At 41.1% G+C, this 19,137-nt stretch overlaps 1 protein-coding gene across 1 annotated transcript; it reads right to left on the minus strand.

The window, feature by feature from the left end:
- Positions 5,422–15,193, minus strand: CCNB1 (cyclin B1). The gene is made up of 9 exons (XM_005694606.3): positions 14,979–15,193; positions 14,218–14,388; positions 13,973–14,125; positions 12,121–12,303; positions 7,401–7,559; positions 6,952–7,188; positions 6,535–6,675; positions 5,812–5,922; positions 5,422–5,640 (listed from the first exon to the last, which is right to left on the minus strand). The coding sequence occupies exons 1-9, from the start codon at positions 14,997–14,999 to the stop codon at positions 5,533–5,535; spliced, it is 1,284 nt and encodes a 427-aa protein (XP_005694663.1). The 5' UTR covers positions 15,000–15,193; the 3' UTR covers positions 5,422–5,532.

Here is a 19,137-nt window from a genome sequence, read left to right on the forward strand (position 1 = left end):
GGAGATGTCTTACAATGTTTCAGAACTAATTTATCTGGGATGTCTTCCGGTATCTCACATCAACCTCATCCTTTTAAGCAGCTGCCCATCAGGAGTCCACAGGCCAAATTTGGGCGAAAGGTTATGCAATCCTTTTCCTCTTGAGCATGCATGAGGATCATGGAAAGGACTGGTTAAAACAGACAGCTAGGTGCCTCTCCACGTTACTGATTCTGATTTGCATTTCATGTCCCCAAGTGATATTGCTATTGCTGGTTGAGGATGACACTTTAAGAACCACTGCAGTGGTGGATTATAACAATAAAAAATAAAAATAAAAAAAGAAACAGGGAATTCCCTGGTGGTCCAGTGGTTAAGACTCTACTAATGCAAGGGGGCCCGGGGTTGATCCCTGGTTAGGGAACTGAGAGCCCACATGCTGCAACTAAGCTTGGGTTCAGCCCTCCCCCCGAAAAAAAGTCAAACAAAGAGGGCATGTCTGTGGCTGGGGACCCAATTTTTAGAGAATGTCCAATATAGAAGGGATGATAAAATTGAACAATTACCATCATCTCACTCCCAGTGAGACAAGTTATTCAAAATAAGTATCATTAATGTCAGAATTAGAAAAAGAATTCCCTAGTGCTCAAGTGGTTGAGGCTCTGCTTTCACTGCCAAGGGCATGGTTCAGAGAACCAGTAGGTCCCCACAAGCCATGCATCATGGCTAAATAAAAATAAAGTAAAAGACAAAAAAGCTAGGGACTCCTCTGTCAGTCCAGTAGCTAAGACTCCATACTTCCAATGTGGGGGCTCAAGTCTAATCTTTGGTCAGGGAACTAGAAGACCCCACAAGCTTTAACAGGAAGAGACAGATTTAGACAATGAATTTTACAGTAATGGGGGGGGGTGGTTAGGAGGGATAATTAAGGATAGTTAGGTACACACTGCTATATTTAAAATGAATATTCAACAAGGACCTATTGTAAAGTACATGTTATACATTAGTTCAGACGCTCAGTCATGTCCAACTCTTTGCAACCCCGTGAACCAAAGCACACCAGGCCATCACCAACTCCCAGAGTTCACCCAAACTCATGTCCATTGTGTCAGTGATGCCATTCAGCCATCTCATACTCTGTCGTCCCCTTCTCCTCCTGCCTCCAATCCCTCCCAGCATCAGGGTCTTTTCCAATGAGTCAGCTCTTTGCATCAGGTGGCCAAAGTATTGAAGTTTCAGCTTCAATATCAGTCCGTTCAGTGAACACCCAGGACTGATCTCGTTTAGGATGGACTGGTTGGATCTCCAGTCCAAGGGACACTCAAGAGTCTTCTCCAACACCACAGATCAAAAGCATCAGTTTCTATATAGTCCAACTCTCACATCCATACATGACCACTGGAAAAACCATAGCCTTAACTAGACTGACCTTTGCTGACAAAGTAATGTGTCTGCTTTTTAATATGGTGTCTAGGTTGGTCATAACTGTCCTTCCAAAGAATAAGTGTCTTTTAAGTTTCATGGCTGGAGTCACCATCTGCAGTGATTTTGGAGCCCCCCAAAATAAAGTCAGCCACTGTTTCCCCATCTATTTGCCATGAAATGATGGGACGGGATGCCATGATCTTAGTTTTCTGAATGTTGAGCTTTAAGCCAACTTTTTCACTCTCCTCTTTCACTTTCATCAAGTGGCTCTTTAGTTCTTCTTCACTTTCTGCCATAAGGGTGCAGTCATCTGCATATCTGAGGTTATTGAGATTTCTCCCGGCAATCTCGATTCCAGCTTGTGCTTCATCCAGTCCAGCGTTTTCTCATGATGTACTGTGCATATAAGTTAAATAAGCAGAGTGACAATATACAGCCTTGATGTGCTCCTTTCCCGATTTGGAACCAGTCTGTTGTTTCATGTCCAGTTCTAACCGTTGCTTCCCGACCTGCATACAGGTTTCTCAAAAGCACACGCTCATTTTTATGAGGCAGCCTGGATGGGAGGGGGCTTTAGGGAAGAATGGATACATGTATATGTATGGCTGAGTCCCTCCCTGTTCACCTGAAACTATCGAAACTGTTAATCAGTTATATCCTAATACAAAACAAAAAATTCAAAGTGTTGGGAAAAAATGCTTCTGCATTAAGAAAAAAGCTCATGTGCCTTATTTGCAACTAAAGATCCCACATGCAGCAACTAAGACCAGGCACAGCCAAATAAATAAATAGTTAACTTTTTTAGTGTGACAAAAAGATTACAGCTCTGGAGGATGCTAATTCTTAGGACATTAGACACATGATGGAAGTATTTTAAGGGAATATTATCCTCAATCACTAAAACTTTGTCTATTAGGAAATAAAACCCTTTCTTCTGTCCATGGACTATTTATCTACATAAGTCAATCATATACTTAATCCACACAGAAGTTTCAATAGGCTTTTTCCAGACCATCTCTGGGTGGCTCAACGGTAAAGAATCTGCCTGCAATGTAGGAGACACAGGAAACATGGGTTCAGATCCCTGGTTCAGGAAGATCCCCTGGAGAAGGGCAATGCAACCCACTCCAGTATTCTTGCCTGGAGAATCCCATGGACAGAGGAGCCTGGTGGGGTACAGTCCATGGGGTCACAAAGAGCTGGACACGACTGAATACACAGACTTCTCCAATGCGATAAGAAAACACCAAAACATAGGTGTCTGACAAAAAACAATAAGCTTAAGAAAATAAGCAGTAAAATAATCTCCAGATCAAAAAGGATTACAAAAGAAATTGTAACAACCAGATTGATGAAAAAGAGAACTTTAGAAATGAGTTATCTCAGAGGAAAATGTATATACAAAGGCTTTTATTACTAAAAATACATTAAGTATTTAACTAGAAAATAACCAAGAAAAGCAGATAGTGAGTATTAACATAAAAGCTAAAACTACGAAACAGAAGTGGTAGAAATGATAACACCAAAAAGTGATTCTTTCAAAACACCAATAATACCCTCTAGGCAAGCATGATTAGAAAACACAAGTATTCAACATCAGAACTATGAAGATATAATACAGAAGAGGTTAACTAATATCCTATACCTCTACAGCTATAATTAAGAAAATCTAGAATGGATTATTTTCTTTTAAAGTGGTGGTGACAGAGGAGGGGAATTCATAAAAAACACCAAACAACCGTGGAAATCTACCACTATAAGCACAGGTCAGGTGACTTTACATATTGACTTAGCTAGTTTTCAACAAACGAATAAAAGATTTCAAGTTATAACACTTGAATATGAAAACCTCTTTAATCCACCTTAAAGCTGGTAAATGAGACAAAAATCAGAAAATGCTAACAAAAACTGAGCCAATTACCCACAAAATGCAAAACTTCCTAAATGAAATGCTAGCAGATTAAATCCATATACCGTAAGCAAGAATTCATTAACCTCAAATTAATGTGGTACTATTTTTAAGTTATCAAAAGCTGAAAGAGTAAATAAAATCCCACAGCCTTTCTCAACAGAAAGAGAAAAATACCTAAAATATAAAGACCACTTACAGACTAACAGCAAAAATATTAGACGGTAAAAATACTGAGATGTCCAACTCAGGAATAAGACAGCAATCTACCTATTCACAATGTTTGGAGATTCTAAAACAATAACCTAAAAACCATGTAGTTGAAAAAATAAATTTGGGGGATTGACTATCAACTGGGTAACAAAAATACGAAAAGCAATAAAAAATAGGGGTGAGTAATAGAGCCTAAACCCAGCAATTAACTTGACAAGAAAAGTGTAGCAATTACATAATTAAATTCTAACATTGCAGTGAAAGGCATGCAACAAGCCTTACCGGAGAAGTTTCTGAATGGAAGACAATGTCAGTCTATCTAGAACTAACACATATGTATGTATACAACATTCAGTCAAAATCTAAAGGCGCCTATCAGTAACTGGAAAGTTCCTCTTTGAAATTTTCCGCACAAACATCTGAAAAATAGTGATAGCCTCATCTTTCCAGATAAACTTAATGTAAAACTATATTAATCACAGGGAAAAAGTAGATCAGGGAACGATAAACTAGTGTTTTAATTGTACAAGGGGAGGTTTAAACATACGGTACTGGCACAGATGGGCATTCATCTGTAAGCTAAGAATCCTACCTCATACCACATACAAAGTTTAACTGAGGGCTTATATACCTAACAGGAAAAAATTTAGAAATTTAAGAGATGTTAATGGTTTGGGGATGGAGTTGACCTTAACACTGAAAATCTAAAAGCAACTACGAAAAAATATATATCTGATAATACCAAAGTTTAAAACTGTCTGCAAGGAAAAAGACAGCATAATCAGATTTAGGGCAAATGACAAAGTGGGAAAGCTTTTACAAATTGTTAACTGGACAACAAAAATTGATTCAACTAGTCATGAGAAGTATAAATTAAGACAGTAAACAAAATAGGACATTTTTTGCCACAAAAAGTCACAGAAACTAAAGCGAATGATTAGCTTCAGTTCAGGCACAGATGCTGAGAAAACCAGAACTTCTGAAGATTTATTGCTGATGACATTGAGAACGTCCGCTGGCTATACCCGCCAGAACTTAGAACACACATTCTTTGGAGAACTCAGTCAATGTACATAAAGGAAAGTATGGGCTATAATGATATTTAAACAGCATTGTCTATAGGAACAAAGAGAAAAAGCAATCTGAATGTAAACAGATGAACAGTTAAATACATTATAATATATCCATACAATGGACTGTTATGCCCAAATACAGGTAGGCCTGTCCATGTTGAAATGAATTGCTAAGTATACAAAATGACCCCATTTTTAATACGTCCCATATTACATACCCAAGTCTATACACAATCTATATTCATGAACCAATACACTCCAAACTCCTTATATCCTTCAGATGAGACTGAGACAGGACAGTAAGAAGGGGTGGGTAAATAAAGTTTTTAAGATACTTTCATATTTAAGGATTGTTTTATTTTCTTAACTAATAAACAAAAACTAGGCTTTGAATATAAATTAAAATTCTTATTTTTGCAAGTGAAAATGCTGATACTAGCTAACGTTGATAATTTAAGAAAGTGGTACTAGTAGATTACTTATAATTATGGCAGCAACCACCAGAGTAAATAGGAATCAGGAGGACTAGGAATGAGATGGCAGACTTTTCCTTATGTAGAACTAGGCAGCAGAATCTCTTAAGGTGAATTGGGCTTACACACAGTATGACATATAAAGTACAACTAGATTTTAAATGCCTTCAAGAGCTTAGTAAATCTTAAGTAAAGCCAGGCATATAAAACAAAAGCCATGAAGAACCAATTGCATGTATTAGTTGGGTCCCCAGGTAACTGAAAACTGTTTTTAAGTAATCCCCACCATACCTTTAAAACAACTTTTATCCTCAAGTGGAAAGTAGCCCCATTCAAATGAGTTAAAGGATAAGTAAAAAGAACTACAACTTTATTAAAAGTAAATAAATGTAACATATAATATGTACAGATGGCACATGGTGCCAATTTTATTTGCAGATAGTATTCCAAAGTTCACAAGTTACACCTTTGCCACAGCCTTGGCTAAATCTTGAACTAGTGCAGAATTCAGCTGTGGAAGAGTGCTGATCTTAGCATGCTTAGATGTGGCATACTTGTTCTTGATAGTCTGGAAGAGAAAAGTACAGAAATTAATGAGAGTAGAGAGGAAAACATAAGAATCAATGATTCAGTTAAAAATCAACTCCTTAAAAAAGTAAGCTATGAATTTACAGGCAGGCATAAAGTCTGAATGACTTCTACTTTCCCCAACACCCTGGCGTACCACTGATTGACTCACCATGTGCTTTGAAAGCCCACGGTTCACCATGACCACATTCTTTGCCAGGTGTTGCATAACAACAAGCAGGGATTCTTCAGTGTATGACAGGTAATGCTGTAGAGTTGGTGTCTAAGACAACAAAAGTTAATGTTGGAAATGCTCATCACCAAGGGTTTTCATAAAATTTCTAGATGTTCTTCAAAAGCAGGTAGAGAAGCAGATACTCTATATGATTATAATCGAAACTTAAGACAAGCTTAAGACCCTTTCTTCCCCAGTTACTCTTCTTTCATGGCTTCTCTAGGATCCTGTGCTCAAACTTAATTACTTTTGTAATTGCTGAATTCTCCACCCCAAAGCTAGACCAAGTTATTTGGAGCTGACTTTCTCATTTACAACTCTATTTCTAGGGCCTAGAGTATTATCACATGACATAAGAGAAATACTCATTAACTCAATGAATATGAATGAACTTCTGGCACGTTATTTGACCTGCTTGAGCTACTCTCTCTATAAGAAGCAGCAGCTGCTCTACCTTTCTCAAAGGGGTATAGCAAGATGAGATTAGGCAATGAAATGGAAGCATTCTAAGAAAATATTTCAAGATATTATAATCATTGCCTCAGAAGATGCCATATGTAGGAGCTATATGAATTGTCCTTTAATGACAACAGCTCTATCCTGAGCAAATAGTGAAATGTCAAAGCTCAGGATAATCTCAGTTTGTAGGACAGAGCTTACCCATTCACCATTATCAAGAATTTTCAGTGCTAAGCAAAAAGCTCCTGCTGCAATCTGAGAAGGAGGAAAGTGCACCATATCGTAGTCCAGCATAGTCAGTTCCATCAAATATTTGGCCAGAGTATGTAGCTCAACATCAACCTGGAATAAAACCCACAGGTTCTGTCAGAGAATTCTGCATTGGCAGTAACTAGTATGCCCATCACTGTACCTACAATTGTTTGCCCATAAATTCTCAAATTCAATGGTCCGTGAAAGGCTTTAATAATAATATTAACACACAGATTGACTGGAAATAAAGACCACCTTTATGCCTTCTTCAGGCAGTTAGGTAGAAATATAATGTACTTGAATTAGATCTCAATGGCCAGCAGTACTCCCTGATGTACCATACCAGAGGTTTCAAGAAATCTGTACCTCTCCAATCTTAGATGCTCTCCGAAGGAAATGCAGGGGTAGAGGGCGACCCAGACTAAAATTTAAAGCTCTTAGAATCTTCATTTCCATCTGTCTGATTTGAAACTTGGTGTAGGTGTTGTCAGTCACAAAGGCAAAGTCACCGATTTCTGGAGGGTACATTTCCTCATATTTGCTTGCAACAAACATGGCAGTGACTCCCACCAGCTGCAGCATCTTCTTGGGCACACAGTTATCCTACAGTGGGAATATCAAGTCGATGAACAAGTAATAGGTATTTGAAAAAGGAAGCACAGAATTGTAAAAGAGAGAGAGGAAAGACACATTCCCACAACAAAATCTCAAAGACACCCCATGCCTCAAGACAGATTTTAGCTGAAAAGGTCTGTTTCTTATGACTCAGAGAGGACCCTTAGAGGAAGAACCCTCAACTGCTGACTTACACTCACCTGCATGAACCGATCAATTATGGAAACAGTCATGTACATGGTCTCCTGCAGTAACCTGAATTTCATTTGAACTTGCACTAGCCAGTCAATCAGGATGGCTCTCATGTTTCCAGTGACTTCACGACCCATTAGGTATTTTGGTTTGACTGCTTGCTCTTCCTGCAAAAGAAATGCTGATTATCCTAAGAAGTAAGATTCCACGGTACATTTCTGACCAGAAATAACTGGTCACCTCAGAATAGCTCTGGAACATTTAGAATCTTTAATAGTGCTAAGCTCTGTTATCATTTGGTCACTGCAAAGAGCTCCATCACCGAGAAACAAAGAAAGCACATATCAAACAGGACAGTGTGACAGGTTTTCATATCGGCAAATCTTACTACATCCAATTCACCATCACTACTACTGGCCCACATCCTGTCCCTCCTTTGCAAATAAAGATACCGTACTATCACCTCAGACCTTTCTAGGACTCTAAACCCAGAACCTTGAGCTTTATGTGTGCGCACTCAGTTGTGTCAGACTCTTTGCAAGCCCACGGACTGTAACTCACCAGGGTCCTCTGTCCATGGGATCTTCTAGCCAAGAATACTGGGGCAGGTTGCCATTTCCAGGGGATCCTCCCAACCTAGGGATCGAACCTGCAGCTCTTGTGCCTCCTGCATTAGCAGGCAGATTTGTTACCATTGCACCACCTGGGAAGCCCCTGAGCTTCACGGAGTTAAGAGAAAATAATAGCAGCAGCTTCCAGATCAGCTGGAACTAATATGCTACCACACGTGCTTCGAGGTTTAAACCTCCGAAACAGCATGGGTAAGAGAAGTCAACCATCAAAATCCAGCACACACATCTGCTAAGTTAGACCACTAACTAAAAACAAGGGAGAAGGCACTTCCATGGTGGTCGAGAGGCTGGGACTCTGTGCTTCCAAAGCAGGGGGCCCGGGTTTGATCCCCGGTCGGGAAACTAGGTCCTGAGCGCTATAAATAAGACCTAGTGCAGCCAAATAAATAAAAAACAAAAACAAAGGAGAAAAAATTCACAGAAGGGTGGTTCTGGCCAAAGTCTTACAGGACAATCGTATAGAAGATGGAGATGCCCAAAATAACCAGGCAACACCCTGCTGAAGATATTAACGATGCCACTACAATAGAATGCATTATGAACAAGCAACTGAGTAAATTTGGTAACTGTATTGCTTATGTTGTTAACATACAGAATGCCTCCTTGTTTGGGCGAACGGTCAAAGGACACCAATACAAAGTTTCAGAAATGAGATGAAATGGAAGAAGACCAAAAGTTTTAGTTTTTGAGTATATTCTTATTGGACAAAAACAATTTCCCAGATATCACATGTTCATAAGCCACACTGACCCCAAATGACTTGTTTTGACTATAGTTTCTTACCACCTTCTCCATACACATATATTAATTTATAGCCAACCCCATGATATGAGCACAGAGGTGAACTGAAGGTTCCAGTTAATACAAACCAGTAGCACTTAACAGTTTTTGTTGGAGAGCCTAGTGATTATAGAGAATGCTGTTAGAATTTACAATGAGCTACCAAAGTAAAACAAAGTGTGTGTTTATAAGCCATTTCGGAGAAGGCAATGGGAAAATCCCATGGGTGGAGGAGCCTGGTAGGCTGCAGTCCATGGGATCACAGAGAGTTGGACACAACTGAGTGACTTACTTTCACTTTTCAATTTCATGCACTGGAGAAGGAAATGACAACCCACTCCAGTGTTCTTGTCTGGAGGATCCCAGGGACAGGGGAGCCTGTTGGGCTGCTGTCTATGGGGTCGTATAGAGTTGGACACGACTGACGCGACTTAGCAGCAACATAAGCCATTTAATGATTCATCGTGGCTTATAAATGTATGAACAAAATAAAGCCATTTAAAAGTAAGGAAGAATTATGAGAATGGGAAGTAAGAGTAATGAAATAAATAAGATGGAGGCCAGAGTAAGACTATGCAAAATTAACATCCGACACTTGACGCAAGGTAGTGCACGAATTTGATTTCTAAGATTACTGACCTGCCTGCCTGAGAGAAACACTATCACTGTGCCCATAAAATTAAAATAGACTAGTTAGCTGAACCAAAACAAAACTAGCAAAGGATAATTAGCATTCTCCATTACTTCTCCTCTACACATGAACATCACTAGATGGTCAATAATGAAATCAGACTGATTATATTCTTCGCAGCCAAGATGGAGACGCTCTATACAGTCAGCAAAAAGAAACTGGGAGCTGACTGTGGCTCAGATCATGAATTCCTTATTGCCAAATTCAGACTTAAATTGAAGAAAGTAGAGAAAACCACTAGACCATTCAGGTATGACCTAAATCAAATCCATTACGATTATACAGTGGAAGTGAGAAATAGATTCAAGGGATTAGATCTGATAGAGTGCCTAAAGAACTAATGGATGGAGGTTCCTGACACTGTACAGGAGACAGGGATCAAGACCATCTCCAAGAAAAAGAAATTCAAAAACGCAAAACGGTTGTCTGAGGCAGCCTTACAAATAGCTGTGAAAAGAAGAGAAGCGAAAGGCAAAGGAGAAAAGGAAAGATATACCCACTTGAATGCAGAGTTCCAAAGAATAGCAAGAAGAGATAAGAAAGCCTTTCCTCAGCGATCAATGCAAAGAAAGAGAAAAACAATAGAATGGGAAAGACTAGAGATCTCTTCAAGAAAATTCGACACCCCGAGGGAACACTTCATGCAAAGATGGGCATGATAAAGGACAGCAATGGTATGAACCTAACAGAGGCAGAAGATATTAAGAAGAGGTGGCAAGAATACAAAGAACTGTACAAAAAAGATCTTCACGACCCATGTTCACACGATGGTGTGATCACTCACCTAGAGCCAGACATCCTGGAATGTGAAATTAAGTGGGCCTTAGGAAGCATCACTATGAACAAAACTAGTGGAGGTGATGGAATTCCAGTTGAGCTATTTCAAATCCTGAAAGATGATGCTGTGAAAGTGCTTCACTCAATATGCCAGCAAATTTGGAAAACTCAGCAGTGGCCACAGGACTGGAAAAGGTCAGTTTTCATTCCAATCCCAAAGAATGTTCAAACTACCACATAATTGCACTCATCTCATTCACTAGCAAAGTAATGCTCAAAATTCTCCAAGCAAGGCTACACCAGTACATGAACAGAGAACTTCCAGATGTTCAAGCTGGATTTAGGAAAGGCAGAGGAACCAGAGATGAAATTGCCAACATCTGCTGAATCACAGAAAAAGATACTTCCAGAAAAACATCAACTTCTGCTTTGACTATGCCAAAGCCTTTGACTCTGTGGATCATAATAAACTGTGGAAAATTCTTCAAGAGATGGGAATACCAGACCATCTGACCTGCCTCCTGAGAAACCTATATGCAGGTCAGAAAGCAACAGTTAGAACTGGACATGGAACAACAGACTGGTTCCAAACAGGAAAAGGAGTACGTCAAGGCTGTATATTGTCACCCTGCTTATTTAACTTATATGCAGAGTACATCATGAGAAACACTGGGCTGGAGGAAGCACAATGTGGAATCAAGATTGCTGGGAGAAATATCAATAACCTCAGGTATGCAGATGACCCCACTCTTATGGCACAAAGTGAAGAACTAAAGAGCCTCTTAATGAAAGTGAAACAGGGGAGTGAAAAAGTTGGCTTAAAGCTCAACATTCAGAAAACGAAGATCATGGCATCTGGTCCCATCACTTCATGGCAAATAGATGGGGAAACTACGGAAACAGTGACAGACTTTATTTTTGGGGGCTCCAAAATCACTGGAGATGGTGACTGCAGCCATGAAATTAAAAGACGCTTACTCCTTGGAAGAAAAGTTATGACCAACTTAGACAGCATATTAAAAAGCAGACATTACTTTGCCAACAAAGGTCTGTCTAGTCAAAGCTATGATTTATCCAGTGGTCATGTAAGGATGTGAGAGTTGGACTATAAAGAAAACTGAGCACCAAAGAATTGATGCTTTTGAACTGTGGTGTTGGAGAAGACTCTTTTGAGTCCCTCGGACTGCAAGGAGATCCAACCAGTCCATCCCAAAGGAGATCAGTCCTGACTATTCATTGGAAGGACTGATGCTGAAGCTGAAACTCTAATACTTTGGCCACTTGATGCAAAGAACTGACTTATTTGAAAAGACCCTGATGGTAGGAAAGATTGAGGGCGAGAAAAGGGGACAACAGAGGAGATGGTTGGATGGCATCACTGACTCCATGGACATGGGTTTGGTAAACTTCAGGAGTTGGTGATGGACAGGGAGGCCCGGCATGTTGCAGTCCCCAGGGGCACAAAGAGTCGGACACGACTGAGCTGAACGGAACACTCCTAATTGTGATGGATATAAAATATCTTTCAATCTGTGGACTTTCCTTTAGAAAAGCCATGGTAATATCTTTCACTTTGAATTTCCCTCATTCAAAACGGAAAATAAAGCTGTTATTGGGAATTCCCTGGCAGTCCAACGGTTAGGACTTTCACCAAAAAACAAAACAAAACAAAACAAAAAACACCCCACCTTCTTGGCATTTTGTGCCACTTTTGACATTTTGTGAAGAACTTCAAAGTGGAATCTACTGTTAAGAAACGCTGCTTGTATCCTGCTTAAAACTGTTAATGGAAAATCTCCAAGCTAGATGCAGTTTGGAAAAAAACAATGGTTTAATACTATTACTGACCTCAAGTTGTCTTAGATAAGCATAGATATCTTTTACATATTCGCTACAAAGGTTTGGATCCGCTCCGTCTTCTGCATCCACATCACTCACTGCAAGAATTACATCTGAGAAAGCCTGACACAGATATTCTTCTGCAGGGGCACAGCCAGATGTTTCCATGGGGCTTGGAGACGGAGTATCGACCTGGAAACAGAGAGACTTTTTGAAATAATAGCAAAAAGGAGTATACTGTCTGAGAATGGTCTGATTATTGGTATCAACTCAAGAGACTATTTGCTGGATAGACATGCAGTTTATTTTCATCTTCTCAAATCTATTCGTCTCCAGGAAGTGAGTAATATGACAAGTGAGATGCCAACTTAGACTGAACCAATTTAGAATCAGGAGCATGCTAACAGGTAAAACAGAGAGGAAGCAAGTTCATATCTAGACTTTTCTCCAAAGGGAACTAATTAGTAATGTGTTGTTTAGCAAAGTCATGTAAAGTTAATCCAAGTGAATGACAAGTTAGCTTTCAGTCTTTATTTCAAAACAGGGACTGCTTCCCACTGCACAGAACACAAGTTCTATCTGGACTACTAAGGATTAATTGACTTCGTTATCATGAATCATTTTCTTCAAGCTCCAGGTACCCTGCTGTCCAAACAGTTATTGAGCACTTTCATCAAGTCAAGCTTTGTGTTAAGTACTGGCTTTATGGTGTCCTCAAGGGGATTTGAATTTAGAAGAAATAAGTAAATGAAGTAAAAGAAATTGATTCTAGGAACAAAAGTAGGGGTGAGGAGAATTAGGGTGGCATTTGGAAAATTAGGGAAAGCTTGAAATGTTGATGCATGAGCTGTTTTGAAGGATGAAAAGCTTATCAGTTAGAGGGTGGGGAAGCAAAGGCAAGAATCAGTATGGGATTTTGATGAAAAGCTCAGTATGGCCAGTTAAAGACTGTGCACGCTACAGGTTTCTGTGCTATGTCCACAAGGTCAATACTAAAGCCATAGCTTCACACCCACTTCCCTTAGATGTAGAGGGCTAGGCAAAATGACTTTGATTATTTGCCCAACCAGCTTTAATAAAGTTTTAAAAATTAAAACTTAAGAATGGAGTTCATTGCAATTTCAGGAAAGCAGCCTTTTCAAAGATGGTGTAGTCTTCCTTCACAGAAGTAGATACATTTACATGCCTTGATATTTAATAAAAAAGTTCTTGGTTTTGAGGCCAAGTGTTAACTCATCTTGCCTACTCTGAAGAGCTCCGTTTTCTGCTTTACATCCTTATATAAATTCCAAAGTTACAGGCTTATTGTTTGAAGGCTACATTATGGAGTTTTTTTTTTAAGAAAAAAAAAAAAAAAAAGGACTCAAGAAAACAATCTGTTTCAATCAATAAATTCCACACAGAGATGGCTTGTACCAAAAGACAGTCAACTCTTTAGTCCAGGCAGCTCAATACAGTAAACAAAGGAGGGGCAGTATGACAATTAAAAGCAATTAAAATCACAGATCCTGAAGCCAGATAGTCTGTGTTTGAATCTAATTTTGTGCCACTGATGAGAAGTGACTCTAGAAAAGAGTTTGTTGTTCAGTGGCTAAGTCCTGTCCGACCCTTTTACGACCCTATGAATTGTTTGTTCAAACTTAATACTTCTCTATACCATTATCTACAAAGCTAGAGATGACAATACCAGTGCTGAGAGTAAGATTATGTGAGCTAATTCATGCAAAGTGTTTAGCAGAGCCTACCTCCTAAGCACTCTGTAACTATTACTATTATTTATATTTATTCAAATACCGCGCCATCCATTAGTAAAATGAAGGAAAAGAAACAACAGGTTCTCAAATAGCAGAGTCAAGTTTACCAAAATAGGCTCGGGGGAAAGTTTCTCTTCCTTAACAGGCTCGGGTTCCGGCTCTGGCTCCGGCTGGGAATCCGGCACAGGTACAGGAGCCTTTTCCAGAGGTTTTGGTACTTTTTTAGCAATAACTTTTCCAGCAGGTAAAGTTTTTGCTTCCTGTGGATGAAAAGGAGAGGAACGTTTCTGCATCACGGGTCACAGCTGGAAGGCATACTCACAGAGTAGTTGATTCAGGGAGAGAGTTATACCTTTTTCAGAGGCAGTTTGGCCTGCGGTTGTTCACTGACTTTGTTACCGATGTCTCCAAGAGCTGTTCGGGGCCTCAGCCCGGGCTTAGAGGTTGCAACACCGGCCACAGGCACGCGCTTGGCCCCTGCCATACTGATCTTCGCCTTATTTTCAGCATTAATCTTCGTGTTCTATAAGAATCAAGACCACTTTGAAAGCAGGTTAGTGTAATCAAGGGTTAAGACGGGGGCCAAACAGAAGCTTTCAGGAGGAAAGCCAGCTGTAAATGGGTTCCCGGAGAAAACCAGGGTTTCAGGGGCTACGCTAAGGCTGACAAGCCAATTTCCTTCCCGAACCTCTAATTTCACCTATTGAGGGATCGCCTGCTTAGTCCCTGCCGGACCTAAAATACCATGAATTTACATTTGAAAGGAAAGGAACTCTAAAAAGCCTTCAGTTGCAGGCACCTTCCCCAGGGTGGTTGCGCAGTTGGTGGGAGCTCGCTCAGGGGTCCTCCATTACCTTTTTACAAAATGTTTCGCGTCTACCCTCCATCTGCCCCTCCCCTCCTTTTCCACTACCCTTTTTCATCTTCCTCTCTCCGTCCGTCCGCCCCCCGAACTCTCCCACCACTTTAGGGGCCCGCCGACGCCCATCCTCCACACCCTCCCCTCAATCTCGGTCCCGCTCCGCTCCTGCCAGGGGAACTCCGGTAGGAGAGACAGGGAGAGGAGGCGCAGCCAGTTACGCGAGCCGCGTTTGTTCACCATCCGCAGCTCACCCTGGTGATCCGGAGCGCCATGGCTTCTTCTGCACCAGGCAGCAGCTCAGCGAGGAGGAGAGCACTCGAGCCCCCGACCAGCCGGGAGCTTGAATCAACCACAGGCCAACAGCCGTTCCTCCGCAGCACGCCGGGAGGAATCCGGGCCGGCCTCAGGTTTAAACCCCGCACCGCTCCCTCCTTATTGGCCTGTTCGTGGCACTCGCTCGCTTCCCATTGGCGGCGGCTGGTTCCTCCGAGAATGCATTTCCAGGGCGATCCCGCGAAGACGTTCGGGCGGGGGCGGGGCCAGACCGTCACGTGGTGTGACTCGGCGCCTGCGCCCTCGGACAGTGGCTGTGCCCACCTAAAGAGGGAAGTGATGCATTCACCACCCACATGAAGAGGTGAGACTGTTCAACCCCGTAGCTGGCCTCAGGGCCTTGGAAAAGACATGGTGAAGCCGCTGCTTTGCAGTTATGGCTTTAGTCCTGCCGTTGTTAAACAAACTTTCCTCTTCTGCAGTGGCATGAAGCAGGGAAGGATTTTATATACGAGTTCTTTCGTTTAATCATCCCATCAGCTCTCTGAAGTGGAGGAACTGAAGCTCAGGGAGGCTTTGGGTGACTTTCTCTGGATCGTAAGTTAGTAACACGGGACTAAACATAGATTTCTTTAGATCCGTGATGTTTCCACAACACTAATAGTCTCTTAAGAATATTGCCAGCCTCTTAACCTGCCAGATTATTTCAATCAGATTGTTTCCCAAAGCCAATTTTTTTATTTGAAAATAATGTTTTGCTTTTTGATTTGAAAATAGTTTCAAACAAAAAATTTGCAAGCAAAAATATCACAAGGAACGCACACGTATACCCTTTACCCAGATTCAAACATCCTTAACTTTTTATCCCATTTGCTTTCTCATTTACTTAATCTTTCTTATGTATGTAACTACCCATCTATGTATCAGTTCAGTTCTGTCGCTCAGTTGTGTCCGACTCTACCACCCCATGAACCGCCGCAGTATGCCAGGCCTCCCTGTCCATCACCAACTCCCGGAGTTTACCCAAACTCACGTCCATTGAGTCGGTGATGCCATCCAGCCATCTCATCCTCTGTCGTCCCCTTCTCCTCCCGCCCTCAATCTTTCCTAGCCTCAGGGTCTTTTCAAATGAGTCAGCTCTTGGCATCAGGTGGCCCAAGTATTGGAGTTTCAGCTTCAAAATTAGTCCTTCCAATGAACACCCGGGACTGATCTTTAGGATGGACTGGTGAGATCTTGCAGTCCAAGGGACTCTCAAGAGTCTTCACCAACACTACAGTTCAAAAGCATCAATTCTTTGGCACTCAGCTTTCTTTATAGTCCAACTCTCACATCCATACATGACTACTGGAAAAACCATAGCCTTGACTAAAGGGACCTTTGTTGGCAAAGTAATGTGTCTGCTTTTTGATATGCTGTCTAAGTTGGTCATAACTTTTCTTCCAAGGAGCAAGGGTCTTTTAATCTCATGGCTGCAATCACCATCTGCAATGATTTTGGAGCCCCCCAAAATAAAGTCTGTCACTGTTTCCACTGTTTCCCCATCTATTTGCCATGAAGTGATGGGACCAGATGCCATGATCTTAGTTTTCTGAATGTTGAGCTTTAAGCCAACTTTTTCACTCTCCTCTTTCACTTTCATCAAGAGGCTCTTTAGTTCTTCTTCACTGTTTGCCATAAGGGTGGTGTCATCTGCATATCTGAGGTTATTGATATTTCTTTGTTATATAATTGTATATAAATTTTTTTTCCTGAAATACTTGAGGGTAAGTTACAGTTATCATGGCCCTTTATCCCTCAGTTCTTAAGTGTGTGTTCCTAACAGTTATCAACTTTATACATTTACTTTATCACAACATTGCATTCAACCTAGTTTCTATTCTCGTTTTATCAGCTGGCCTAGTAATGTCCTTTCCAGCATTTTCTTTTCTCCAGTACAGGACCCAGCTAGGGGCAATGTTGCATGTAGTCTCCTTTGGTCCGGAACAATTCTTGCAGCTTTTCTTTTTCTTTTATAACACTGATGGTTTTGAAGAATACAGTACTCCCTGCCACTTTTTTAGAAAAGAGAAGTTTCTTGTTTTTGTGTTTGTATAATTGTTCCCTGTGATTTGCATTCTTGGCTCTTAAGCCACGTAGGTGTCATCATGTTCTTCTCAGGGAATCAACTCTTCAGACACATGGTGTTCACCTGTTCCCCATAAATGAGATTAATTTTGATCACATGGTTACGCTTTTACCTCCTTTCTCCACTGTATTTAGTTGTTTGTTTCTTACAACTAATAAAGTGTCTATGGGAAGACACTTTAGAACCATGCTTTTCATCAGATTTCCCCCTAGGTTTCACCTCCCCGAGCAGTAGCACTTGCTTAGGAAATGTTGACACTGTTGTTCTAGTACTATGGGCTCTCTCCCACTAGCTGAAGCTGATTAAAAAAAAAAAAAAAAAAGCATACACTTTGAATGATCCTAGGATGCCAGGCCTTTAGCAGACCTAAGTGACAACCCCTTTGTGAACGTTGCACAGTGGAACTTCTTTTAATACAGTAGTTCTTAACTGGTGAACATTTTGTGCCGGGGTGGGAGAGGCTGCGGGGAGAGGGAGATTTGCATTTCTAATTGTCACAACTGGCAAGGTGCTACTGCCATCTAGTAGGTGAAGATCAGGAGGTTTCTAAACATCCTACAATGTATAAAACAGCCTTACCCCCTAAACACACACACACACATAAATAATTATCCAGCCCCAAATGTCAGTTGGATTTCCCTGGTGTCTCAAATCAGTAAAGAGTCTGCCTGCAGTGCAGGAGACCTGGCTTTGATCCCTGGGTTGGGAAGATCCTCTGGAGGAGGGCATGGCAACCACTCCAGTATTCTTGCCTGGAGAATCCCCATGGACAGAGGAACCTGGCGGGCTGTAGTACCTGGGGTGGCAAAGAGTGGGACCCAACTGAGTGACTAAGCACAGCAAATGTACATAGTTTAGGAGTGCAGGCTTGAGAAATTTTGCAAATTGTGTTCATACTTTATGAGTCATTTCTATTTAGAATGTTAACGTCTGTTTTTAGGAGCTGTGTTTGTTTGTTTTTTATTTATTTAGCTGCATTAGTTGCAGCATTTGGGATCTTTGTTGCATCATGCAGGATCTTTTTCGGCGAACAGTCTTTCTAGTTGTGGCCCTCAGGCTTATTTGCCCCAAGGCATGTGGGATCTTAGGTCTCTGACCAGGAATTGAACCCCTTCGTTGCAGGGCAGATTCTTGACCACTGGATCACCAGAATGTTAACTTTTGATGCTTAATTAACACAAGTTCCATGGATCATCTCCTTTCTTTATAACACTTAAAAACTTGATTTTTCTCCTGGGTCAACTACTCCATGTTCTCTCCCCTGGCCTGGCTTTTAGTGCCAACTACATACCAGGCAATGTTCTAGGTGCTAGGAAAACAGCTCTGAACAAAACGGATGAGATCCCTGCTCTCATTAAGTGTATATTCCAGGAGAGTGTATATTCTAGGAGAGAAACTAAGTAAATAAGTACATTAGGAAAAAATCAGATAGTACTAAGTGCAAAGCAGAGACTAAAAAGAAAGTGATTCAAATAGAGCCATTTGGTAGATGGCTTAGACTTGGTGGGTCAGAGATAGTCTGAGAAGTCGGCATTTAAGCTGAGGCTTAAATGACAAGAAGGAAAACATTCCAGAGAGAGGAAATAGTCTGTGAAAACCCAATGAGAGTGTTGACCTAAAATAGACTGCCAGTTATTTCTCCAGCAAAAATGTGTTTATTCACAATCAACAAAGACCTGCAATTTGGGATCTGTAACCATGGCAAGCCATACAAGTTCCATGCCACTAGAGGACTCTTACAGAGAGGGGAAAAGGAAGTTGGAAGGGCTGTAGTGAACAGAGTCCATTGAAGGAACTGAGAATTTGAAGTGTTGTGGCTTTTTATTGACTGCATTCTTGCCCGGTAAGAAGTCCCTCTTCTTCCTCTTGGGCCCTGCTATAGCTGGGCTTCCCAGGTGGCTCAGTGGTAAAGAATCTGCCTGCCAGTGTAGGAGACTATGGTTCAGTCCCTGGGTCGGATGATCCCCTGGAGGAGGAAATGGCAACCCACTCCAGTATTCTTGCCTGGA

This window comes from Capra hircus, chromosome 20 (genome assembly GCF_001704415.2).
Source record: "Capra hircus breed San Clemente chromosome 20, ASM170441v1, whole genome shotgun sequence".
NCBI lineage: Eukaryota > Metazoa > Chordata > Mammalia > Artiodactyla > Bovidae > Capra > Capra hircus.